General features: G+C 41.3%; 1 protein-coding gene across 11 annotated transcripts in view; it reads right to left on the reverse strand.

Moving 5' to 3' along the window:
• Positions 1 to 27,948, reverse strand: part of CUX1 (cut like homeobox 1) — a 287,680-nt gene that overhangs the window by 227,559 nt on the left and 32,173 nt on the right. For all 11 annotated transcript variants that reach the window (XM_075518105.1, XM_075518102.1, XM_075518101.1 and 8 more), the window contains exon 2: positions 7,017 to 7,127. In XM_075518105.1, the coding sequence (XP_075374220.1) occupies positions 7,017 to 7,127 (111 nt within the window). The remainder of the gene's footprint in view (positions 1 to 7,016; positions 7,128 to 27,948) is intronic.

The raw sequence follows: 27,948 nt of genomic DNA on the forward strand, positions 1-27,948 counted from the left end.
CAGATAAAGGCTTCTGTGTTAAAAAGGTTTGTTCCTGGCTTGGATTTGCTGTTCCTCAATGCACTGAGCTCTAGCAAGAACCACTGCGACCGAGGAATGTGTGCACAGCTAATAGCAGGGGAGATGCCATCTGCCAGAGATCCTGGCTTAGCTTTTTGTGGGTGATAAAGACAATTTTTTAAAAACATTTAATAATGTCTAGTAATTATAGTGGTGAGAATGGTCAATGTGCAGAAGAACGGAGGTCAGTTTTATGAGAATCCTAGAAAAATACAACTGTGAATTATAATTCTTTTATTGTTCTCTCACTTCCAATAAAGTGAAAAGGCAGCAAGAGAGCATAATATAGAAAAGTATGTCAGAAACACTGATGTTTTTCCTATTAACAATTAGAATATGCTAAAGTCAAATATGTATTAAATAATGACAACAAAATTATTGAGAACTCATGCATAAGGGACCTCCAGAATTAGGTTTGATCTGATTTAACCTGACTCCACAAGACTAGTTTTTAGATTACATTTTAAGACATGGAGCTATATTATATTATTTTTCTGCAAAAAGTCACATAATAATATACTACTTCATTTAGCTTTTGAAATAACAAGCCCATGTAGTACAAATTACCATAAACACTATTTACCTTGCAAGCAGAACCTCTTCAGAAAATGGTAATATTCAATAAAAACATTGAAAGGGAGGACATGGCACCTAAATATCATTATCCTAAAGGAGAGGTATTCATCTTCATTCCAAACCTGCAAGATAAATCATACTTCTCTGTTCTTGTAATTTTGTTTTTTATGGAAGGAAATGGTGATGTTTTAACTCAATAAGGACAGTATCCTATGTATGTAGCATTCTGCTAAGGTTTTAAATATATGAAGATTCTTAAAGATACAAAACAATTTTATAATACTATTAAATGAACATTGATAATTGCATTTGAGTCATACAAATTAATAGAAAAGATTCTTTTTGAACAAACTGCTAACTGCAAATTCATTTCTTCTTAACAAAAATCTCTTAAAATCTCCTTTTCAAAGTCATGGGAAGAGAGAAGGAAGGGAGAACTTAAGCAGCATTTCTCTTCCTCATCTTTTTCCTGAAGTAATTTTTAAGTAATAAGTCAGGAAATACATAGAAAGGTGGTATTTTTTTATGCCCTACCATGCACTGAGGCATCCGCTATTTACAAATTGTATTAACTGCATTTAGTTGTATTATGCTAGCTGAATTTTACATAAATGTCATGCATGTTCTTCCATAGTCAGGACCTCAAATTAACAGGATTCCCATACATTCCTGGTGAAGGAGAAGAAGGAACATCCACACACTATCTACTGTCAGGCATACTGGCAAAGTAAATTAAAAAAAATAATAATAATTAAAAAAAAAAAAAAAAAAAGGGGGGAGTAGAACAACCCAGCTCTAGATGGCAGCAAATCAATATTCACCCCTACGTACACAGATACCGAGAGCATCAAATATTTCCAAACAGACTGTATATTTTCTGTAGTTTTCCTAGGCATGTCATTATTTTCACTTTGTTACACAGGCCAGACCAAAGTTGGAATCAACCACAATTCACTACCAGCAATTAGAAAAACACTCCTCTCATTTCAAGGACTAATTCAACCAGCAGAATTAATATTCTTTTTTTTTTAAGCTTGATTTGATTATCTTTTCCTGTAGAGACTGGATAATTCAATAGAATGATCCAGAAACACTGGAGACTAAGAATTTAAGAATTTTAAATTTAAAAAAATTGAGCCCTTGCATAATAACTGTGTTCATTTCCTTTAGTTAGTTACGACTGGCAATTATAATGTGTTTTGGGTTCCCCCCCATCCTTTAAAAAAAACCCCATGGATCTTAAAAATGCGCATCACCCTAATATGTAATGTCATGAATAAAACTATTACTTTCGTAACAAAAAATTCTGTAACAAAAACACTCCATCTTTCTCTTTCGCAGCGGTGGCACTGCAGAAACACAACCGAGCGGAACGGGGACGATGGCAATGGTTCAGGTAACAAGGGCAACAATGAACGCCAGGTTTGACAGCGGCAGGTAACGTCACTCGTTAGAGATAACCAGGGCGGCACAGAACTGGCCACGTAAGATGATACACACGGTGTAAATAGGTTGAAAGTGGCTGTACCCACGGCTACTACACCCGCGCGCGAGCCCACGGGAATACACACAGCAGCACGGCGCTGGACGGTCCTCGGTGGCAACATCGCTGTCACACTGCAGAACGCGTATTTATTTATAAAAGTGCTTGGGGTCAGCAGGCAGCCACATCCATTCAGTCAGTCTTAAGATATGCTTTTCATATGCTCATTTATTCTGTTTTCTGGCACCTTCCAATATTCCATTTTCCAGAGCATTTTAAAGCTATTTATTTGAGAACATACTTATGCTGTCTATGCCTATGCCTAAAGGTTCTCCCACGTCCTTCCGTAACTCTGCCGATCCAATCTTTAATCTGCTTTACAAAATACAGATGTCAATTTGAGCACTTAAAGGTAATCCTGACTTTCTAAATCTCGCCAATAGAGTACATTTGCAACCCAGAAACAATAAAGGGCAACAACAGCGAGGAATCGTCAGTTCAACTTACCATCAGGAAAAAACCCAAACAGCGACCAAAGCAACAGGCTCCCAGGGTAAGCTCCTGGATCCACATACGTCTTTTACGCAGGTGTGTCACATCTGCCTGATTTTTCAGAGCTCGTGCTCTCACATTAGAAAACTAGTATCTTATTTTATTTCCCAAGAGCAGCTGGCCCAGGCCTCTCAGGCTGGTCTTTTGTCTTGTGCTCAGTTTAATGACCCACATTCCAGGTGAGCCTGGTAAAAACTGACATAGCTCAGCAATTATCTAGTTTACATGGCTAAACCATAAAGGAAAGCAATGGAGAGTTATAGGTTAAACAGGCTTAAGTATTATTGTCTTCCCTCTCCGTGAGTATTTAACAATTACATATCACTTACTTAACAAAGTCTAGGCTTACTCAGTTATTTGTTTTCTGATATTTTTCACTATGGTTGTTGACTAGCTTAAAAGTATGCACCACTGAAGTGTTAAGATAAGCTTTCCAATGTTTAAAACAGAAACAGATAAGTAAAAGTAGTTACTCAACTAGGAATCTGGGTAGAAACGAAGGCAAAGTTATTCAACATTAGGAAGTATCTTCACTTTGTGCCAAAAATTATTAACCTGTGCAACTAGAATTATTTAGAGACTAAAAAATAAAAATTCTCAAAGATGGTCATTCAAACATTTGCTTATACACATCAGAATCGGCATATGAGGACATGATGAATTAGACCAAGAATTTCACAGAGGTTAGAATACCCAAAAAGTATCACAGTTAGTGACAATAGTTCAGGAATTATCGCTGTAAGAAAATAATCATCTGATGCAGGGTGGCAATTCACATGATATATTTTGAGATGTCTTCCAAGTAACAGTCACATAAAATTGATGTTTCAAGTAATCTCCTGACGAGTCTCAGCCTTCTGCAGTAGCTGCTCAGGATGACACAAATTGAGACTGAAAATACCCCAAACATCTATGAGCAGCAGGTCTGGTGTGACCTCTTAGAAGGTGTGAGGAAGTAAAAAGTATTTTTGGAATAACAGGAATTAAGAACCCTTTCCAAAGGTTCTGTATGTAACAACCACCTCCAAATTTTCTGTTCTCATAAGGTTCCCAAACATGAGATACTTCTTCCCGGAGTCATCTCCCAGTATGCCAAGTCAGAAATAGTATTTTAACATTTTTAAATACCAAAAGCCCTAGAGTCATTCCTATAAACATGAAAATATTCTATTTCTTTTGCAGCAATTTGATAATTTGCAAGGAAGGCAGAAATGACCCAAATAGATCTGTCACATTTTTTTAAAGTAAAAAGAAACGGAAGTATAAATATTCTCAACTTCATTAGTAATTTTTTTGAAGCCTTTTCTGCTACACAGGAGGCTGCTTGCAAGCAGACATTATGGAAAGTCTAGAGGACATCCCAGACTGCAATGGATAGGAAAGTCAAGGCAATCGACACTTGTCTCCTGATTTATGGTGAGACTGGCTACAGCAGAGGAAAAAAGATGCTGGAACAGGCTAAACCACTACTGCACTGACAGGGATGCATGCAGAATGAAAAAGAAAATGGAAAGTAGAATTCTGAAACAAATTGTTACATTTAATAATTCCATCTTTGTGGTTTGGGGTTTTTTTATACCAAGAAAGATGTTACTTCATCATGGAAATTTAAATTAAGCTGTACACTGGGTTATTTACTTATCTGAAGAACGGTTCTGCATGCAAGCTCGTCTTCTACTACGGAACTCTTTTTTGTTATTAAAAACAGCATGTTTGATGTTTTAGTAACATAAATGTATCAGTTAGGAAATGCCAGTGGCTCACTCTGCGTTTCCTGTCCACCTCAAGGATGTTTTCACCATATTGGGTAGGTTTTCAGACAAAGTTGCAGTTTGAGAAAAAAATCAGGTCGAGCAGTTAATAATCCTGCCTTCTAATTTTCAACTGTCTTCTCAAAGCTTACAGTTTTGGAAGTATTCACAGACTTCCCTTCTTTTGGGGGAGTGCAGAAATCAGCTGAAGATGAACGTAGCAGTGCACAAGCTTAAACTTTTGTGTAACGAGGAAGACCAGTGAAGTTTTCCAGCAAGGACGGTTGGACGCTGCCTCACTCAGTTTTTGCCTCAAACACCCACGTCTACCCCACCGAGCACCTTGGACAGGAGAGGAGAGGGTGGCCCTATCAGCCCTTGTGCATCTGGGCTACGTCCTCCGTGCCTTGGGGGCAATAACTGCATATCAAGTCTGTTACAGCTGGCTATCATTACAGTTTGGACACTTTCTTCTAATTCTTTGATCCCATTTTCATTTTTTAATTCTGTCACAGAAAGTAGAAGAGGAGTTAGATTGTGTTGCTGTTTGGAAACAAAGCTGCAGAAAGAACATCCCAGCAGAGACACAGAGAAAGAAAGTATATATATTAAAAAAAAAATCAATCCAAGCTTATAAAGGAACGTGGTTTCACAGGAGTCCCAGGACACAAGATCAGGATGTAGAATCTAGCACAGATCCAAATTTCCCCGAACACTGGGGATGTTCAGAGCCATGGTTTTCAACTTAGTCCCTGAATGACTGAAACACCTCTATTCTCTTCCAAAATATTATACGGAAGGCTACAGAATTATATTTTATAAAAGTATATTTAAAACCTTATCATCAAATGATTTAACAGCGGGGGCCATTCACTTCCCTATCTTGCTTACTGGAAAGAACTAATTGCGTATCATTCTCCCGCTATATCTCTTGAAGTAACTATACAGAGTATATAATTTTCCTCTGCACAACTCCCACTGAGTTACCAAGGCCCTCTTCACAACACACTTAAAAGTGCAGTGTTCAGGGTTGGTTTTTTTTCCCCCACAGTAACCTTCTGCTCCATAAAAATAAAATTGGCCAAAAGAAATCATCCTGAAACACATCTGCAAACATGCTGTCAGCTAGGAGCAGGCAGCTATAGCCACGTTCTGAAGAATCTGTCATTTTTGTTAAAGGAAAAAAAGGAAGGCAGCAGGAAAGTCAAGTAAGTCTGTAGAATGAACTCGAGCTTCTAGCAAACAATTTGAAAACGTGGCCCCAGGAGTCCATTTTCTGGATTTTGTACAGTTTCCTATACCCTCCATATTCTTTCACTTCTCTCCTTCCTCCTCTTCTTCCCAATAGTTTGCTCTCTCCTGGAAAGGGAATCAACTCATTCCTCACCCCTCAAAGCTACGCCATTCACTCTCCATATGCTTTTGATCCTTTTTAAAGCTCTGTCCCTTCAAAGCCGCAGTCCCCAAATTTTCGCTTTTGCAAACAAAGAAAACGGGTTTCTGCCCCCCCAAAGCCTCCTCGGGGCATCAGTTACGGACCCCCCTTCCTCGCAAGTCACTCCTGCTCTGACATTCCCTCTCCCCTCTCCGGGTCGGGCTCCTCCAGCATCTCTCCCTCTGTACCAACGGGAAGCAAAGCAGCATCTGCTACTTGAGAAGCAGCAACGAAGGTTAGAAAAGCTGCCTGCTGCTTCTCTCCCAGGAAGATACTTGGAAGGAACTGATACTTGTGTATTGCTTATCTGGAACAGGCTTCGAAACCCTAGAACATTCCTGGATGAACAGATTGCTGGCAATCGGGGGGGGGGGGGGGGGCGGGGGGGGGGGCGGGGGGGGCCAGCACAAAACAAACTAATTTAAAAAAAAAAAAAAAAGCCCTACACATTGCTATGCATTCGTTACAGTTAATAAAATGAGTTTACATGTATTTTCTACACAATTATGCATACATGTACACAGACACACACACTGCACTTGCTAACATGGGCATGGAAGAGTTGAAATACTCCCAGCTTCCTACACGGAATATCCACCTTTCCGAGGCCTGCCTAGCATCGGTCCCGACACCCCTTCCACACCACCTGCTACGTGCGACGCACGGCCTCCGAGCGGAGTTTTCTGAAGAGCTCAGCACTGACCTTGTTGCATTTCCAGTGAAATCAACAGCAAAACTTAATTTGATTTTTGATGGAAAAATGAGCATCTTTGAAGTTATGCCCTTGATATAGATTTATTTAGGCAGCGAAATGTCACTTTCTACATCCAAGTGCTAAGAGAGTTTGGATTAGTGAAGAAGAATTTTTTTTGCAATTCTCCGGGTTTTACATTATTACAAAATTTAGAGCAAGCCTGTTTGACGGCTAATGTTCATACTTCCTCTAAAAACGTCAATTCATATTTCATTATTTACAGAACACAAAAACGGCCTAAAGAGAAAGCCAAAGATAAGCAGTCTTAGTTAAAATGGCGGACTTAACAATATATACGAGAAAATCATGGAAACAAACCATTAAGAGAAAAAAAGCACTTAAGTAGGCCTAATAGCATATACTACTGCGAGAAACTCAACAGACTGGAGTCGCTTTTCCCCTTACCTCTGGAGTGTTCTTCTTGAACTCGCGACTTTGCTCAATAAGTTTTTTCCTGGACTGCTCACTTTCATCTTGCCGGTTAGCCAATATTGTTGCTGTGGCATCGAGCTCTCTCTGTCAAGAAAAACAAAACAAACAAAAAAGGAACTATCGTTAGAGCTCGGTTTCTCACAGAAATAAAACCAAAAGCTCTTATGTACATCACGCAATGTGGAACATCAAGACGGCTGGACTACAGAGCAGCACAAAACAAAGCACCAAGCTTCCAGAAATTGGACCTCCTAAATAACACGAAATGAAGTTCTACAACATTTTTGATACCATCTTGCAACCAAATATCACTGTTCTTCCTCAAAAGCATTCATGGCTTTACCACAACATTACACAGGATAGCAGCAGTGGCGTGCAATACACACCTCCTAGTACTTTCCCAAATCCAGTGAAGATTACAGATCCTGGACATGTGCAAGCCAGCTTTATTTTCACAGGCCTGCTTTTTAAAGATACTGGATTTTCCCTTTTTAAGTTATTCTATGAAAAAAAAAATTACGATTAACTCAAATTGCTTAACCTTATACTTCAGCCTAGACTGGTTACGTTTCAGTCGCTCTTAATTTCAAGTGACATACTGTATAGAATTCTATACGGCCGCTGCAATGCTCTTTTTCCATTTAAGTCTTTCCTTATTTGAATACAAAATTATCTTTTCCTACTATTGGAATCTATTCCTCTAAAATTATTAGCAGATAACCCTGTTTCCTCCCCAAAACATATTTTTTTTAAATCATCTGATGAATGCCAGATTATCTTCCAGCAGCTTCTACTAGGCTGAAGTACAGGCTCAGCCCACAGACCGTTGCCCAGCTTTGTCCAAGTGCGTTATCCCCACCCCAGTTTCTTTACTCAGTGCTGTGCTCCCAAGTGTCACCATAATGGATTGAACGGGTCACTTACCAGCGCATAAACCAACAACGCTATCTTCCCTGTCAGTTTATTCCTTTTCTGCAGTATTCCCATGTAACATTAAGAAAATAACAGCTAAACCCTCCGCTCAGCTACGTGTATCATTCCCCAAGTCACTTGGAGTTACAACCAAAAATTTGTAGGAGGAATTTTGGACTGTTTTCTTCCCTTATTCACTTGAAAGGAGAAAAACCTGGCTATGAGAAAGAAGTTCACAAAAAGCAAGAACAACATGCTAGAGCAAGACATAAAGCAGGTCTCATCTATGGCTGTCTTCATCATGTCGCTCTGCCAACATGCCTCCAACCTGCCTGCAAAAAAACCCAATACTCTCCCTCAAAAAACCTTCCACACCACTGGCATTTGTTTGTAACTCAACCACCTGTAACAGACCAGACCCAAAAACCCAAGCCTGGGACCTCCTGTCGGGTCTAATTCCAGATCCCCAAGAGTTGGTCAAGTCACTGACCAGGTCATCTCTTGACAGCACCACACACAAAAACCAGGGTCAGAGTAAAGCAGATTTGGTTACTACTACATGGTTAGCATAAAAACTTTACCATGCATTAGGTCTTATATGCTTCCCAGTGGAACTGGGCACCCAGGATGGGGAAACAAAATGGGAAAACAAAAGATTTGCCTCTCCCTGGTTTTGCAGAGGTGTTAGAAATAGCAACAGTCAGCGGGTACCTGTGGGACACCGGCTAAAATCCGTGTTCTGCAAGTTTAAAAAAAGAATGTACAGGACTAGCAGATAAAAAATAAAAGGTAATTCAGCTCCTGAATTTTTTTCTAGACACTCGGTGAAAAAGCCTAATTCCAAATTCTCAGTTACGCTTTTGTATGGGTAAATCCCGTAACTTCGAATGACTTGGGCGGATGTTCCTGTGTTTCATGTGACTCCACAGTTTGACCTCTGCGGTTTCCAACTCAAAAGGATCAATGCTTTTTTCCCCCTTTAGGTTTATTATCACAAAATTAAGAGACTTTTTTTTTTCCTAATAAATATATAGACCATAGTTATCTTAATCCTTGGAAATAAGCTAAATATGACAAATGGATTCGAAGCTAGGCAACATGCTGGAGCCAGTGACCTAAATATTGTCACTGTAATGCTTAAAAACCCCTCTATTTCTGACTTTGAGGAAAAAAACAGGACAATATGTCCACCAGATCTTGGTTTGGAATTCTGTAACATATGTGAAATCTATTGCAGAAAAGTGGGAAATACTTAACAGTTGGATAAACCACATTTGAAATTCATCCCAGCTAAGTTTATGCAAGAAAAAAGAGCAACAGAAACCAATGTGGTTAAGCAGTACTATAAAGAGCAATATAACGGCTAAGCAGAAGGCTTTTAAAAAATATAAACAATCTGGTACGGCCAGCAACTTGGAAAACTATATTTAAAAAGGAAGCACACATTTAAAGCAAAGCAAAGAAAACACAAATCATGAAGTAAGAGGGAATTTCAGTAGACCACAGAATCAAATGCTTTGTTTTACAATATAGGGTGCTAGCAAGCAACTTTACAAATGGAAAAGAGACTTTCAAAGACCTATAATTGCAAGTTTAGAGACAAGAAAGAAAAAGAAGAACTGATTAAAAAAATAAATCACATTTCATATTTTGTGCTATTATGAAGAGAAGAGTCAGGTGGCAATTGAAGAATAACCTTCTCGCCCTCACTGCTTGATCGATACCAGTGCCCCAACGCACTTACCACAGGCACCTTCCCATTACTTTCAGAATTCCTTCTGGGACAGGTATGGTAATTTCTCACTCCAAAACATTTCCTCATGTGACATCTCAGGTGCCGACATCGCCAAGGAGAAATGCCATCATGCAACTACACTGACCTGTTTGACGCTGAACCCCAAAAGCGCAAGATCTTGCCTAGCATTTACAAACAACAGATACAGCAAGATGCAATTCCAGAGGAGAAGCAGTAGATATCTAGCTCCATATACAAGATCTGATATAAATCAAGGTATTAAATCTTCAAGCTATGTCATAGCTAACAAGCCCCAAATCAAAACTATTTGGAAAAATCACTATTTTTTACTTCCTTACTTGATCTCAACCATGTACACTACAAGTTTCGTTTATTTAAACTTACTAGTAGATATAGGATTACAACCCACAAACACTAACGGAAGATTTTTCATACTTTTGTGACTTGACCTCAGGAGATACCCCAATTTTTGTATAAATTCCAATGTGGCCAATGCATTATTTCTGCAAGCAAGCATGTATTAAGGGGTAAGTAGTATTAATTCTGAGATTTCTAACTTGAGTACTGTATAACACTCAAAGGTATACGTGCTTCCCAAGCCTTGCAACCACTCTCCAAGTAGATATTAAGTTAAAGGAGATGTAATACCGTACGGTATGCTTCTGTACAGACAGAAGCATATTGCAGTGTCCTTTAGAGTGTAAGAAAAAGAGGAGACCATGTCTCAGTATCATTCTCCACACTTTTGAAATCAAAAAAGGTTCCAATGAAAAGCAAACAGAAATCAGGGCTCAAAGGTGACCTGACTACAGAAAGGATTCAAAGCCTGGAAGCTTGAGTTCCACTGAGTCAACACTGGCTAGTAAACTTCCTGGCCAAAACCAGCTGTTCAGTCGTCCCTGCAAAAAGTGCGTCGCTACCTGGAGCACTTTTTGAGAGAGAACAAGCAAGACCATTATCTTTCCCCTTGCCCCACAGTCCCATCGGTTTAGGGCAGACACAGTTCACGCTGCTTAAGCCACAGATAACTAAAGAACTCTCTCCAGGGTTTCTACTTTGACGCATTTCAACAGATTTATTGGGGGTGGGAGGGAGGCAGTGGGAAGAGAGGAGACAAGAAAGTTTGATGCTCTTAAGTGCAGGAGTCCTTAAAAGCAATCCTCAGAAAACAAACATTAAAAGGTTTCTTTCATGCCATATTAAAAAAAAAAAAAAAAATCTAAAACTAGGAGGGTGAATCTGCTATCCACTGTAACAACAATCAACTTGAAGTGAATTTGTCTTCCTTTAACGCAAGTATTTGCAGCCTCTTTTAGGCTCCCCAGGAGCCGTCCCTCTTCATTCTGCCTCTGTCACCCCCGTGCCACAGGCCACGACGACGCGGCTGCGCAGGAGCCACGCCAGGAAAGCGAGCCTGCCAAAAACCCATATCCCACCTTTCCCCTCCTGACTTGTGTTGCATTGAACCAGCTCCCTGTCCCGGCCCCCCCTGCAGCTACAAGGTGCTGGGCAGGTGGGAAACCACAGCTGGAAGGGGGGGTGGGGGGGCTGGTGGAATCCCCCCTTTCGGCACCAACCCAACAATTAGGTTGACCCCAAGGAATTACGAAACTCCAGCCTCGTTGCAGGCAGGTTTCAAGGTTGTTTTCTTTTACGGCTGACATGTCTTTCCCTACGAGATGCCTACCTTGATAATCACCTAGCCAGCAGATCTGCACCACTCTGACAACTGACCTGTTTAGCACGCCAAGTCCTCCTTCCCTTTTTGTAACTGGTTTATAAACCAGGTTTTTCAAACCAGCCCTTCTGCCGCCCGAGCCCTGCGAGTGGCTGGCTGGCATCTCTCAAAGTTGAGTACCACGGGCTCCCCAAAAACTACTCACTTGGGAAAATCATTCTAGAAAGAAATTGAGCTTTCTTGGATATTTATGAAGTCTCTTCCCCCATCCGAAAGGGGGAAGAAAATGAGATTATATAAGCAGAGAGAACCCCACGGTGCCAAGGCTGCTCACTCCTGTCCTGCTCCGCTTACGTGAGTGAAACTGGACTAAAAAGAATTTGTGTGACAAACAAAGCCAGGGGCAAGAGCAGCACCCTCTGCGTTATGGACACTGCAGGAAGAAACGGGGGATAAGCAGAAAGGATACAACAGGGAATGTGAATCTGGGAGCGCGATGGTGGGAAAGGTGTATGTGACTGCGATGCATCTCTGTCACCAGGAGGGAAGAGAGGCAACAGCAAAATCGGACTCATCACCTCTGGTCTGAAAAGCTGCGACAGAGGCAGGGTCTGTGCAGGTCCCCATCCCCTCCCGGCGTCAAGAGACGGGCCCCGAGCGAAGCTGCCTGAACACGAGGGTGGTGAGGACAGACCCTCACTCCATCTCTCCATAGCTGTGCTTTCGTTTCATTCAAAGTAGCGTGAGTGGAATAAATAATACAAACCAGCGTTCTTCTATGCTCCGGCTGACTCCGTTCGTATGTCCAGCTCTCACCGATGCGCTCCTCTGCCCTAACACTCGCCGTGGCTGATCATACATCTCAGACACCCGTGTCTGACAGCTATGGCCACTGCCCGACACAGGTACTTCAGGACCCAAGAAACCAACTTGCTTCAGCATCCCAATCCCCCCAAAGGTCGCTCTAACATCATCTATCATAACTAGTATTCAATCTCTGCTTAGAACCAGTATTTCTGTGTTTCACATGGAAAAAGTTATAAAAAGCTATAATAATCATCTGCAAGTACTGCGATGTAACTGTATCCCAAAATTTTGTTATTCTCCCATTTTAAAACACTTAATCCCTTCTGTGTTTACCACAGAGCTCTTACACTGGAGCAAGAAACATATATCACAACTTTAAGACAGACTGGTTTTTTTCTGGTAGACTTCTAGTCAGGGATACAATGCCTAGGCTACGCCTTCAAAAGCCTTAAGCTAGGCTGCAGATGTTAACAGCACATTTTCACCGTAAACCTTGTTTTACTTATTACAAGGACAGACACAAGTCACAACTGCATGTAGATTAGGAATTTTCTACCAGTAAATGTAGTAGTAACCATTTCCCCTGAAATCTTGTTTCTGTGTATTTAAGGTATTTCCCTTTATCATCATTTCAATCAGTTACCCAGTCTACATGATAATCTGCTACTGAAAGGAGTTTTCAGTAGTCTCATTTTTGTTTTCATCTTCTCTCAGGATTGCATTTGTCAGATCTATCAAAGCTCTCAACGTAGCTTTTTGCAATTTTTAATTTCCTATTAAAGGAAACTTTCTCAGTGCAACGACGACACCAATGTAGAAGTGCCTGGCACAACTCTGCGTACGCACAGCCTACTTGGCTTGGGGAAATTTTACATTTCCCTAACTGATGTATTAGGCAATATACCCTTCAATCTCAAAAACCCCATAGTTTTCACCTGTTCAGAAGCCTACGTACTGGTTACGGAAGTATTTCAGAAATATTTCAGAAATGATAAACTGCTTTGCAAGCTTGATGTGTTTCTCTGGAGAAATAAGCAGGCATGCTCACTTGATAAAGCTTTAGATTATGACCAGGGAAGTAACCACAAAGCTGACATTGAGAATTGTTAATATCTATTTTGACTGTAAAAAGCAAGGACCAATTCCAATCTGAAAGCACTCAGAAAGGCAAAACATATTGTAAGAATGCAACAACAGAAGAAGTTTCTTTTCTGTAAAACGCGTTCGTGTCTGCCTTGCCGTAAAGCCCCTTTTTAACACAAGCAAAAGGAAAGATCAGAGGGTTCAACGAGCGCGCAACACCAAGAACCGCTGTTCCCCTGCCTTGCAAATCAGCAGTGAATGACGAACAAATAACAAAGCAAAGACCAGAAAACCTGCTTTTTACACTCCTGGAGTAAAAAAAAAAAAAAAATAATAATAAAAACCCCTAAGCATTAAACAAAATATATTTCTTAAGAAGCATTTTGCCATTTGGCAAACTGATGCAACTACCTTTCACACACAGAATTAGCTAGGAAATTTCAATAAACACATTTTATTTCCGTGTACTCAAGTAATTTGACTCCAAGTAGGTTTTTAAACAAGCTTTAACTGGAACAAATTTTGTGCTCTACGCAATGCTTTTGGACAGCGAGTCAACGTGTGTGGTGGCCACCCCATTCAGCAAAGACAGAACAAAACCGGAGGTGCTGATGTGGCTATCAATAAGACACCTTAACTAACAGGCTCTTAAAAAAAAAAAAAAAAAAAAAAAACAAACAAAAACCCAAAACAAAAGGGAAATGTAAAAGAAAGCATGTTGTGGCTTTGTCTGTTCACAATAACACCAGCCACTACCACAAACACAGGGAAAGCCTATCAAAAAATCTTGCAAGAGGGGAATGCTAGTACTGGCTTTTCAAAGGGCGCTGCTATCAGCATCAACCAGCCGCGTGAGTATCTACGCCAGCTACAAATGCACTACGAGGGGAAGAGACTGCCAGTACCACAGCCAACACAATATTATGCCTGTCTTTTCTTCTACACCTTGAATTCAAAACTTTTTAGAAAATGCAAAGAACGGGAGACTGTCCAGAGCTATAAAGACCTTGATGCCAAAGGTCTGTAGGATCTATTTAACAAGCTTTTCCTCTCACTTGGGAAAATAATGAAACTTTGCCTATTTGTTCCAAAAGGTAGTTTTCATCTTCTGGCATTATTTATTCCCTCTTTCCACCCTCCTCAAAACCGCGCGCGTTCAGGGCTGAAGAACGCCTTCGCAAGCCCCAGGTCCCACGAGCAGCACCCGGGCCGGGTGCCCACCGCCGGCGACGGCGGCACCGCTCACGGTGCGCTCCCACTCCTCTCCAGAAACGAGGTTCAGGTTTCACTCATAGTGTCCTCAACCCTAACCCCAAAGCTTCTCTCCTCCTCCGCATGCTCCTCAGCTCCTACACCAGACTGTTAGTCATCTCTGTCTTTGTTCCCACCAGCTCTACTTTCACCTCATCGCTACGACACAGCGGTAAGCATTCGCCTCAAGTGTTGGGCAAGCTCACACCAGCTGGAAGGTGTCACCCAGACCTCAGCAGCACTTGCTGCTCTCTGCGTCTCGAAGCCTGCTCCTCCCCAAGCTTTTTTAAAAGGTGCTCTCATGCAGATGCTCTGCTACCCGCACCGCAGTCCCTACAGCATTACAAAACCACCACCTTCCATTACCTCACCCAAAGACCTTGCAGTTTCATTTCAATACCTGGCAAAATAAAAACCCTTTCAAACCTACTCCATCAGTTACTTAACACTCTGCTAGGTTTTGCATTTCAGTTCATTACACTTTCAAAGGACGTAAGTTTCCTAAAAAGTAAATGCAAGTGTTTGCTGGGGAGAGGGCTCCCTTGCTTTTGAAAACGCTGCACGTCCACAACCAGCCTGCTGCAGCTCCCATCCCGGTGGGGTTCTGCTTACAACTTCACTGAGCCTTTCCACACAGTAATTTTCACACTCTTCCACTTAAAAGCAAAAGTTCAAACTAGTTGCTTCAATAGCTACAACAGAAAAGGCCAAAAAGTAACGAATTAATTTAAGTGTCGTTGCAGCGAGGCTTCCCAGAAGGTAGGATTTCAGACAGATAGCAAGTGTAGGGTGCGAAGCAGCAAGCGCTGCTCCGACTCGGAGCAATCTGCTCACCCGTCGTCCCCCGGCCGCGCAGCAAGTCACACCCCAACTTGCATTACAACCGCCTAAACTCCTGCTTCCCTGCCCTATGCAGCTGATGGTTTTCTATTAAGTTAGCTAATCACGTACACGCCGGTTAATTACTTTGAAAGAAACAAAAAAACGTCTCAGCTTAATATTTGTGACTTTCATAGCAGCTACAGGGTGGTGGGGAATCAAACTACATCTTCTTCTGCCAAATAAAATAAATTCCGGGAAACCAAAGGAAACCCACTGCTGCTTGCAAAGGCTTTGCCTAGGCAAGACACAAAGTAAAATGCATCTGCTTGACCTTCTATCTCGTTCGTTGATCAAAAGCTGACCAAGATGCAATGCCAGCAGCCATACTCACCATAGCTCTTACCACACTACAGCAGACAAATTACCCCTTCTTTTAAGTGGCAACAGAGAACGCCATAACCACGCTGTCAAGATCACAGCACGCCGGGTCCCACTCGGGCCACCCTGCCCTTCCCGCTCCCCTCCGCGGCGGTCGCTGCCGACAGGAGCGCAGCAGGTCGGGGCAGGAGGCGTCCCCTCCGTCCCCGTCCCAGCCCTCCCCGCGCACGCCAGCGCCGGGGCTGGAACAGCCGCACCTGGGAAGGACGGCGAGGAAAACACAACAGTCCGGTCACGTTTCTGATACCAGCAAATCATTAGGTTTTAGCCAGGAGGCGCAGAGCAACCAAGCCCCATAAACTGCATTTTTTGTAGACAAATTTTAAAAGAGCTTTGGCCCTTAAAAAAAAAAAAAAAAAAAAAAGGGCAATTAACTGATGATTAATTACAAACTGCTTAATGCACTATTCTTATCATTTGTTTCAAGCCACTAATGCAGCAGCCGCTGTGTTCAGGTGGAAAGGGATTACGCTGCCATTTTGTAATAAAACCCCGTCACTAACTTCAGCTAATGTCTTGTCTTACTTCCAAGTAAGATCAGATTCATGAGTTACATTAAATAATTCTTTTGACCACAGATCAAAGTAAAATGTAGTCTTAAAAGAGTGGTTTAAATAACAAAAAGTTCAACCCTTTAACTAAGCTCTGTTACATCATTTAAAGTATTTAGTTACTCCCCTTTTCAGCCTAAGCTTTGCTAGTAAATGAAGCATGACCATGCTTTAAGCAAGACACATACTGTAACACAGACCAGGATTTATAACTTGCTATACAAGTTGCCACCAATAAATCAATAATATACACACGCACACAGAGTCTTGTTTCAGTGTGAGTTCTGGGAACTTACTGTTTAAAAAAAAATAAACTCAAACTTTTTTGTTTTGTTTTTACTCCAAATGAAAACAAACTCGTTGCTCACATTTTCTTTAACTTTGCCCAAATCCTAACTACACTAAGTGTCATTTAGAACAAAAATTCACAATTATTTTTCCTTTGACGACGTGTTATTAATTTTATTTTTGGTTTGACATGGTTAACCATTACAGACAGACCAACTGTCCACCCTAAAGTCCATCACAACCACCACTCAATAATCCTTCAGTCTCCAAACGCCATCACCAATCTGAAAGCTACTTAAGCTGTTTCCTAACATTCGGACATAAAATATTTACCAACAAAAGTATAAATACACACTGAAAAAGCAACCTAAAAATACTTTTAAAACCACATTCCAACACAGCAATTCCTTGAGGGATAGGAAAAAAATTACCATGGACTTGAACTAACACAACACCTCATGTTTCACTCCCTTCTCGTGTTTTTGGGCATTGCAGAAGTGGTATAATAGATGAAGAAACTATCCTACCATATGCACGACAAATATGGTTTGGAAAGATGGGGCTAGTCTTAACTTGGAATTTCTTGTTGCTAGGTTAAAAACCTTAACAACAGGCACGTGCACCAGGGAAAACCTACAAAATACAGCTTGAGAATGTTGCCCAGTGACTCCCCTCTAGTAGGCTTACTTTCACCTGCCCCTTTTACTGCTGATCAAGGGACACGTTTAAATGCCGGCATGCTCCTTCCCCGACGGTCTTTTTTCCCCTGCAGAAGAGCCGTGTACCTGGCCCATGGCACAGCCGGAGCCGCAGCAGGCACCGGACCCGCACCACAGCATTTTGCAGAGGAAGCTGGATGGGGAACTTGTATCAAGAAATAAGAAGTAACAGCAGCAAGATCAGAAGAAACTTACTGACAAATGGTATTGTTGTTTGATAAACAATTTAAGCAGGAAGAGTATTTGGCAGAGTGTTTTCAGAGAACGGTCCTTGACTCCTGACTGACATGCTTCCTCCCTTGGTCCGAGTTTGTTGACTTTCGGGGCATGCTGCAAGGTTTATGCATTTTCCCATGATGGGAAAAATATAGCTTTTTTGTGAAGTTGCCTGTAAATGCTATTGGTGGATGTTTTCTAAAAAAAAATTATAGATATAAATAGGAAACAAGAAAGCAACATTTTCTTTATTTAGGTTTTTGCTACCACTAAAGTCCCATTTAGGCCTCTTGGTATTCTTTCAGATCTAAGTCCCAAATAATGACTCAGCTTGGCATGACAACACGCAACGGTAAAACGTACGTCTGGCATTCAATACCGATAGCAAGCATTACATATTCTGGACCACTAAACAGAAATGCCAGATCTTGAAGCCTTTCAGAAAATTTTTATAGTTTTTAATATTTTATCTGGATGATTACAGTTCAGCACAAGTATCACACTTTACACTGAACTGAAATAGAGAGGCAGGGCCGATGGAATGCAGAATGCCTTTTCTAGCTGGGTGTTTCCCAACAACCTATTGCAGGACTTAGTTAAGCTCATTTTCGGTGACATGAAGAGGAAAATAGAGAATTGACTCATGAAGTAAAATTAGCTGATGTACAGTCACAAGGAGGCTGGCTTGGAGGTGACAGCACGCCTAACAGCATACAACAAAAAATAACATGCTTAATGTTAATAATGTTACAAGCTAGTTTAGAACCAGAAGTAATATTTTCTGTACAGTATTTTTAATGTGGACTGTCCATTTTTTACATCAGCATTTCTAGTAACATATCCTAAACCTTCTATCAGGAATTATTATAAAGACCTTCTAAAAATCATGAATTAACAAAGGCATACATAAAATATTTTTAAAATACGGCAAATCTGGCATTTGGAATCAGTAAAAGGCATGCCTACCAGCATGTGCACCAAACTACGGACAGCCAATGCTTGCTCCATGAACACAACTAAGGTAGAAAATACAGCTAAAACACTTTTTTAAGCATAAAAAACTTCTTTGGTGATAATTTATAGAATTCCCCCACTATTCACTGTGACTAATCACACTCAAATGAAAACAACAGGTTTAGCTGCAGTGGCACCATCAACCTTGCTATGATACACTGTCACTAAGAAGTCCTTAATTTTGGCTATCAAATACAATTTCCATTTCTTGCACTTTAGAGCAGTAAAAACAATTCTGTGAAGACTCTCTGTTTACAATCCCTGGGTAAAGAATGCAGCTGTCTCAATCAATGCTGATTGTCTGTTAATTAGTTCAGTTCTACAAGCTGATGGAACAGATTACTTCATTCCCTCCCCACACACAGAAACTCTACCAATACAGTTACCCACAATACAGTAATCTGTGCTTCCCGGCAATTTGGGGAGGTAGATGATGTACTAGGGACGCAAGTGATCTCTTTACCAAGAAGTCATTTAGGTTTGTATCTTTTCAAGGCATTCTGTCATACAGTGATTTTCAGTCCGTATATATACACGCACACCCCCTTCTCTTTCTCCCCCCATATGAAACTTGAAATGAACAGCAACACTTTCTCATACGGTGGGACTACCTCCCCTCTTCTTTGCTGGGGCTGAAACCAAGTCCAGAGTTATCCCAAGTCCTTTAGGAACAAAAATCAGGTCCTCATGAATAATTTCCTATCTATATTATGTATTTAATCAGTATCACATTTCTGAACCAAAAACAGAGTTCAAATTTGTGACCTATAGCAGCAAGCTAAAAGGTTTTTAGAGAACAGTTTGAAGTTGCTATCGCCATTCTCCATCCCCATGCACTTTTCAGACAAGCTACAAATAAATAGCTGGATTACCTCTGGGCTACTCTCTCTCAGATTCACTGCCTCTAGTATCTCCATCCTTTATCTAGACACTCTTTAAGAAAAGCCAGATTTTAGCTTTCATATATGCAGACGAGTGTTGGGCACCCTCATCCAAATGCCAGAAAGCACTTCTGTTCAGAAAACTGATGAAATACATAAAGCCCTAGGCCTGACAATATGAAAGTTTGATCCAAAAATGCCACTTCTGAGATGACACAACATGCTACATGTTATATCAAACAATAAAAGTTTCACTTTGAGACTGGTTTTCTTTCTCTCAGTTTAGATCCTACATAATTGGGGGGCGGGAGAGTTCTCGTTAAAGAACATATATGTATTTAAAAGAAAACACATTTCTGGTATGAACTGAATATGTAACTATTAAGCTTATTACAGAAGAAGCAACTCGACAAATATGAAGTCCCACAAAACCATGGAGTTATCAGAGCACCAGAGCTGGTTTTTGGCAGTGTATCTGGCTGATAAGTACAAAGGATAATCTAAATAAAACAATAATTCTTCTACACAAAGACATCTATAGACATCTACTTCAACAGCAGTGTCACAGAGAGCCTAAAACCTCTTAATGCTTTTCAGAGTTCAGTATTTCAGTACACAAAAAAATACGACAGTTTAATTTTTGCATTATGAAGACAGTCATCCAAAGCAGATCACTGAAAACACCTTGCAAAAAATTCTCTGGATCCACAGAAATGGCACTGGGGGAGAAAAAAACCCAAACTTTGAAATGCAGCAGTCCTCTCCCGTTAGACATGTTAACCTGAACAACAGGGGAACCAAGAACAACAACTATTCAGCTGAAGCCTGATTATTATTTCAGCTAGTGTTTTTCACTTAACTTTAGCTAAATTGTATTTCTACAATCCTATAAGCAAGGGTCAAACTCTGCTTAAACCCACCACAGCTTTATTCTGCTTTCCTGCCTCTCCACTTCTTTCACATCACCCAGGAGAAAGACATTTAGAATATGATCCTGGCTTTCCAGATTTCTTGTGTAGGCCAGAAGAAAAATGGGGGGATGGGGGGGGGGCTGTTTGGTTTTGTTATTTGTTGGGGTTTTGTTTTGTTTTTTTGTTTGTTTGGGGGTTTTTTGTGGGGATTTTTTTGTTGTTTTGTTGTGGTTTTGTTTTTTTTTTTTTAAAAAAAAAAAAAGGTTTTATCCTGATATTGCTTTGGGATTTTTTGTCTGTCCGTCCCATTCTGCCAGCTGCCTTACCCACCCAGTGTTGATGACAACCGGTTGGCTTCGCGGTTTAAATAACACACAAGCCACCGTTGCTAAACATGCTGCATCAAATGCTACATTTACTAACGCGGACTTAACTATTATTGCTACAACACTCGGCCGCTTCCTCGGCTTTCATGTGCCAGGGCACAGACAGTTACAACCCTGGGAAGTTTCACCAAAGTTCCTCCTTGAACTGGTGCCATTCACTTGGCTGCCTGACATTGCATCATCGAGTTGCATCTTTTCCCAGCTGGGGCCGAGGCAGAGCCGCAGAGCGGTGTGCGAAAGCCGGCACGGCTGCGACGCGCGGCACGGCTGCAGGGCCAGAGGCAGGACCGCAGCCTCCAGCGCAATCCATCCAGGCACTCGCAGTAACGTCGGATTCCTGTTAGAAGAGAATAATTCGGAAAGGGATTGCTAGATGCTATTTGATGTACCACTGCAAATTAAGCATTATCTGTAAGCCTCCAGAATTATTTCCCACGTCGTCTCTGGTTATATTAGTAGATGACTATAAATCAATCTTTAATTTGCGTGCTTCATGCGCAGTAATATACAGGATTCTGCAGTGGCAGACAAAAAGAAACTAATCTCAAAAGGACTTGCCAACCTTTCCTCGATCTCTGTCGGTACTCAGTGGGACACATGCTTTAGAGTTTAACTTGCATAGGTTTGCTGTGGGATGAACTCTAAAACGATGAGAAGCGTTTGGGAAAAAGCAATGCATGTTACATCATATACTTTTTCAGGGCACCACCGTTAAAGAAGTTACAAGGCAAAACAACCACCTACACACACTTTCTTATTCTTGTGTAAAAACTCACTTCTTTCTCTATCTTTCACACTTTGTATTTTATACATTTCTAGGCAGATAGATTATGCTGTATAAAGTTGTCTAGGATAGAAGGGGAGAGGGAGAGGGACCTACACTATGAGGTTAGGAATTACGCTTTGAAAAAAGTACAGTTTCTTCTGTGTTTCTGCCCAAACAGTAACAGGGATAGCAAAAATAACCAACAATTAAACTAAGAAATAAACCCAGAACACAGACTCCTCCTTCTCCTTGCCCATCTATTCAGGGGGACTGCAGCAGTCCTGCACTGCCTTGCCCTCTTCCCTTCGTTACCACGTGTAGAAGCTATTTAGAGGAATGATGCAGACTGCCTTTTCTTCTTTTGATACTCCTGCGGTGTACCCTAATCTCGTGCTTTAATCCGGCCCTTTGTGGGTAAGGAATAAGCCTACTTCTGCATTTTAGTACTGACTATACACATCAGTCCAAGTTCAGCTTCAAAAACCTTTATACAAAGTGCCCTAAGTATTCAGCCAAAAAAGAATGACAAAATTACACGTTACTTTTGTTATTACATGCTCTCCTTTACCATATGTCTAAGGTAAGCAGAACGCTATCTACATAATGGAGTCAGCCCTGGAGTAAGTCCGGACTGCCGAGGCTGCTGAACCTGAGGTAACACTCCATCACTTATTTACTGCATCTCTAAAGCATTTCAGATCCTAAGCTGAATATATATTTCACACAGTACCAAAACTTTTAAATATCCACAGGAAGATTTCATTTTTATAGGCAATAAACATTAAATCTAAAGGACTGGAACATAAAAAGTGTTTTAATACCATATAAATCACCTTTCCCTAGACAGAATAAATCTCTGAAGGTTTTAAGGACTGCAATATAAATTTTTATGGCAAATTATCTACAAAGAAATTACTTGCATGAGATGCACTTTCACTTCTCTTTCTCATTTGCATAGTGCTGACAATCTTTTCAATCACGACGCTCAATCCAATTTGGAAAGTCCAAAACACAATGTGCAGAAATGCTAGGCTAATGCTGGGTGGTTCCTCCTTCTCTTTATCAAGGTTTTTCTGACTGCTGCTCTCTCTATCAAATACAGAAGTTTGCTTTGCAGAGGTAACAACACTAATATATAAAAATTAAGGCTCAGATGAATAGCTACATCCTCTTTCAAAAGAATTTGTTGGCTTTTCTAACACAGAAGCCCTGCTACTAGCCCTGAAAACTAAGAGGAGCTCATTTCATGCTGTGAGCAACAGCCCTCTCAAGCAAAGAGTCACAACGGTCCTAGTTGGGAGGGTCTGAATTGAGGAGCAACAGCCAAAATTGTTCTTTGGGATGCTCAGAAGGGACATGTTCATTGTAAAGGTGGTACAGCACTGAGAGGTCGTAACAGGGGAATCTCCATCCATGGAGATTCCCAATCCTCTGCTAGGACAAAGCCACAGCAGAGCTGTCCTAGTATGGGTGACAGTCCCTTTTCAAGCAGGACACCAGGCTAGAGACATGCTGGAGGTCCTTCTCATCCAGTGTTTCTACCACGCTATGATCTTTCCTTTGGATGCCTGCAAAGGAGACCACTTGTGGCAAGATGACACCCTCAGTCAGATTTCTAAAACGCTCTGACTTCCAACTAAACAGTTAATAACCATAGAAGGTGAGAGGCCGATTATTACCCACAGTGAAAGTATAAGCGATCGCTCCCGAGAGCTTCTGTCTCGGCCTGTCGGCATAAATACTTCCTCATAACTAAAGCAGAAATATGCACGAGATGTGCAATTCCCGAGTCTCCGAAGCGCACATGTCCTCAAAGGACAGGCACCGTAGAGGTGTGGTGTACCACTGTTACCAAAAATACTTTGGTTTATTCACCATTTCATTACAGCAAAAATATGCTGACAAGGATTCTCATAGAAAAGGCCAGAATTAGTTCTGGGAAATCCTCCTGTTGCCTTGGAGTCAGGTCTGAAACATGCTCAGCGCTTCACCGAATCCTCCCCTTAAGGGAAATGAGAGCAAATACAAAGTCAAGCACCTGAAGAACAGCAAAGTCCCAGGGAAAAAAAAAAAGAAAGGAAGTTTGCAAAAAGAGCTAACAATAGCACTGCATTACTTCCAATGTATCTCCATTTCCTTTAGAAAATCTTTTCAGGACTTCTGTACTACCAATCAAATTAAGATAACACAGCAGAGGAAGAAACACAAGTCGGTTCCCAGACGGCTTCCTATGCTTCAAAGTATTTACTTAATAAGTACCATGTATGGATAAAATGAGATCATCAACCTAGTCATAAGATGGTTCTCCAAATTTTTAATGAAATCTTGCACTGTATGATTTAAAGAGTGATCATTTGTGCACGCTGACTACAGGAAGCACATGCAGCAAGCTGGACTGCCAGAACGCCCCAAGACGTTGGAGGGTTTAAGATTACTATTCGAGAAGGGGAGGGAAAAGTCCATTGAAATATATGAAACTTGGTGACTTGCAAAAGAAAAAATTACAGGGTCATTTCCAAGACACAGAGTTTTGGCCAATGAAATGAGGTATTTGTTTTCTATCTGATGAAGGAGTGAAGTGACATAAAGCTTTCTTCCATATGATTTCACAAGCTTTTATTACTTTCCTGAATTATCTTTGAATCTAAAGGATGGAATATTATTTTCTTTTGAAATACCAGGTTGTTGCTAGTCTTCCCACTTGTTCAATCCACAAAACCTATTAACATTTTCAGTAATTAATGCTAATACTTGAGAAAAAAAGCCATTGTGTTAAGAAATGCTTTAACAAGATCAAGAAAGAAAACAAGTGCTTCTCAGACTGTACATAATTTATTTTGCTACATGAGTTTTTTTCTTCCCACAGAAAACCAAGTAGGGATTACATACCACCGCGTTCCAGCACTCATCTTCAGTCTTCTGTTTTCCCTCTTTCCCCACAAGTAATACTGTGCAAATTTTACAAAAACATTTACTTGCTTCACCGCAGAAAACTACAGGCTTTCATAGACCATCTCCTCTCTGAACTTCCCTTCTGGGGGGGGGGAAGGCGGGGGGGGGGGGGGGGGGGGAAGTTTTTGGGTTTTCCTCTGCCCACAGTCTTAAGCAGTTTGGTGGAAGGGAGCTGTCTGGGATTTTTCTTTTTAATACTTTGAATCTAGGTTTATTTTTAATGAATTAGGGCCCTGCAAAAGACGAGTTTCAAATGCTCCAAGATCACATATATTGCTGTCGGGACCACGATGACAGAGCTCTGCAAGGGGGATATCAAGACTGGCTCAGCCGGCTCTCCACGCGGTGTAAGAGCACATGGATGTGTTCAACGCACGGGAGCAAGAACCAGGATTTCCCTTTAAGTCAGGCTGATGAACTTCACAAAACTGGAACCAAGACATACCAAACTGGAAAGTTTGAGTCAAATTGTGGCTGTTTTCCCAAAGAGATCATGAAAGAATATTCAGCCCTAAATTCAGAGCAGCCCAACTATGCATTTTATAGAATATTTATCTATGAATCAGCAGAACACAGACTTGAAGGCCAGACATTCTTCCCACTTCAGCCTTTAGCCATTCGATCAGGAGAGCCAAGAACGAACTTCGCTGAAGGAGTTTTCACGCATACTTTTCAGGAAAAAAGTTTTTTGGTTTTTGTTTTTTTTTTTTTTAAAAAAAAAAGGAAATAGAGAAACAGCAACCCTGAAGCTAGCAAATATAGAAATTCAAAGAGAAAGAAGCAGGGACCTGAAATGCCAAGGCAAACCACGCTTGCTGCTTTGGGGTGGGGCGGAGGGCATCTTCAAAATAACTACCTTTTAAGTAGTTTGAGCTTACAGTCAACCCCCCTGGCCTAATGCAGCTAATCAAAAGGTACATAAATTCCTTAGAAAATTAATTATTGTAAAGAAGAAATGAAAGATCAAGAAAGGTTTGTTACATGGGTCAAAAAGAGCCCTTCAGGCCTGCAGAGTTAGGAAGAATCGCTGAGCACAACCTGCACTTGACAGTCATGACTCCATTCCACCAGCCCCTCTCTTCACGTAAACCCACGCTACGTTCCTTCAACGTAGCAAACCCACCTAGGGAAACCATCTAATTCAGGAAAAAGAAATAAAATCCACAGACCATTGTACATCCCGCTATAATTTAGTGACAGAAGAAGGCATAGAGTGCTCAGCACTTTGGGAAATAAATTGTTACTGTTTACTAAATTATGGTTTTGCTATTATAAGTTACAGTCATTTGAACTTAAATATTACTGAAAAATAATGCAAACCTACGTCTGCCCACAGGCACCAACCAGTAGTTGGGAGTTGGCTCCCGAGTTTGCCCAAAGACAGGCTGCACTATGCATGTGCCAAGCGCACGGGGATGGATGTGGGCTTAGAGGGACCAGGGCTTGGCCATGGTTTGCTCCACACGGTTTTGTGCAAAGGCTACGTTTAAGTGTCCCCAGCAAGCACCATCACTGGAGTGTGGGCCCCAGACTGGGCAATATGGGCACAGAAGGATATGACAGAACTTTAACACTGGCACCTTCTTCCATTACTTACCCTAAAATAATGTGGTTCTTTGTGGAAAACTGTAATCCAAAGCCTAAACCACAAGGCCTTTCTGGATGGTACTAACAAGACCATAGCATCTGCTGTCAAGTTTAATGAGTTCCCCCAAAGCTACACACAAACCTCAGATAAATCTGTAAAACAAAATCTTTTCCTTCTGGGTATAGGTCAGTTCTAGAGTTAATTGAATTCTTCAGACTTTGCCCTTAAGGGATGCCTCAGCTACAAAGGAGAAGAAATGGAGCTACATGGCATATATATGACTGTCTTGTCAGAGGACTCTGCTACTCAGAACTTCAAACATGTTGCTCCACGGAAAAGATGAAGTTTTTATTTCAACCCCACCCCCCCCAAAAAAAAGGTATGCACTGACATCAAGATCCAGACAGGATACCCGGTTACTTCTGGGCAACTCGTCTGGCTTGTGTAGGTTTGCTCAACCGTATGATCAAACTACATTATTCCCCTTCAAATATATGCAGCAACTTTTCCTCAAGCAGATGTTCTCCTGCATGCATCAGCTCTGGAAGGTAATGTCCTCTGGTTCTGAAGAACAATCCAAACGCTTCATCACCTACACACCAGGAACTTCCCGGACTTCACGTAACAACACAGACCCAGCAAAAATATCCTGCAATCTTCCTGGCACAGGTATGTATTTGTGATAAAACATCAGGATTGAAAGTTCTTGGTAAGATTCAGAGCGTACTGTTTAGTACTTTTAAAATACATATTACCATCTAAAGAAACCCATATTTCTGTAAGAGTAATAATATACTCTGTCCTCGGAAACCTTCCACCGCTGGGCTGCGGCTGACTGCTTAGACAGGGCTCTTAGAGTGAAAACCCTAGGCCAGGCTCAACCCTAGATGGCACTGCTTATCGCTCGTTGGCATGTTCCTCGCTCAGCTACAGGAACCATGCCAATGAACGTACTCATCATAGCACAGATTATACATTTGAAGGTATACATTGAAACCTCAGCCACCCTGCACGGGAGCAGAGGACCTACAAGGCTGCCGTGCCTCTCTGCAAGCGTCCTGGGCAGAAGGGCAGAGCAGTAGCCCCTCGTTCAGGGACACCATTCTCATTTACACATCCCAGTGCTGCCATCACCTTCTACCGAGTAAGGCTGTGACCAGGGGACAACCATTCCTCAGCCCACCAGATCCGAGTAGAGAGATCTGCTCCTGGAGAGCAGGTTGGTAACTGCATTTAGACACAAATATCAATGGGAATGCCTTGCTCTACAAAGCCAACGAATAAACTCCCAAACTGTTTTCTTAAATAATGTACTGAAAAAGATACCACCACAAAAAAAAAAAAAAACCTAGAAACCCATGATATTAGAGATACCACTAACACCGCTCTGTTCTGTACAGCAGAAGGTGCCAGATCATATTTTTTAACATTATTTCTCAAATACCAGCTAGAATTACATATCTAAATCACTGACAAAGAATTAAACAAGATTTGATAACGGCTGTTTGCAGAATACCCCATGACTGGCTGGTACTTTTCAGGTAACAGTCAGAGCCTCAATGTTTATACCCCCCCCCCCCCCCCCCTTTTTTTTTCCTTTCAAATAGTTGTTCACTTTCCTACGGAAGCAAAGGATTTTACGATTTCAGGACAGACTCTAGGGTTCTCATTATTTTCTACAGAAAACTGTGAAGTAGGAACAAAGGAGCCCTCTCCTGTTGCTGCCCCGAAAGGATCTGACTCCAGCTGCCAGCGCAGTGCTCTGCCCTCCGATTTTAACAAGTCCCCTTGTATTCTGGGTGTCGATCAGCAGCGATAAACAGCAGCGCCGGGCACCATTTGAGAAGAGAGGGAATTCGTCGTTCCCCCATCACATGCAAAAATTA

Source organism: Mycteria americana, chromosome 15 (genome assembly GCF_035582795.1).
Source record: "Mycteria americana isolate JAX WOST 10 ecotype Jacksonville Zoo and Gardens chromosome 15, USCA_MyAme_1.0, whole genome shotgun sequence".
Taxonomy (NCBI): Eukaryota; Metazoa; Chordata; class Aves; order Ciconiiformes; family Ciconiidae; genus Mycteria; species Mycteria americana.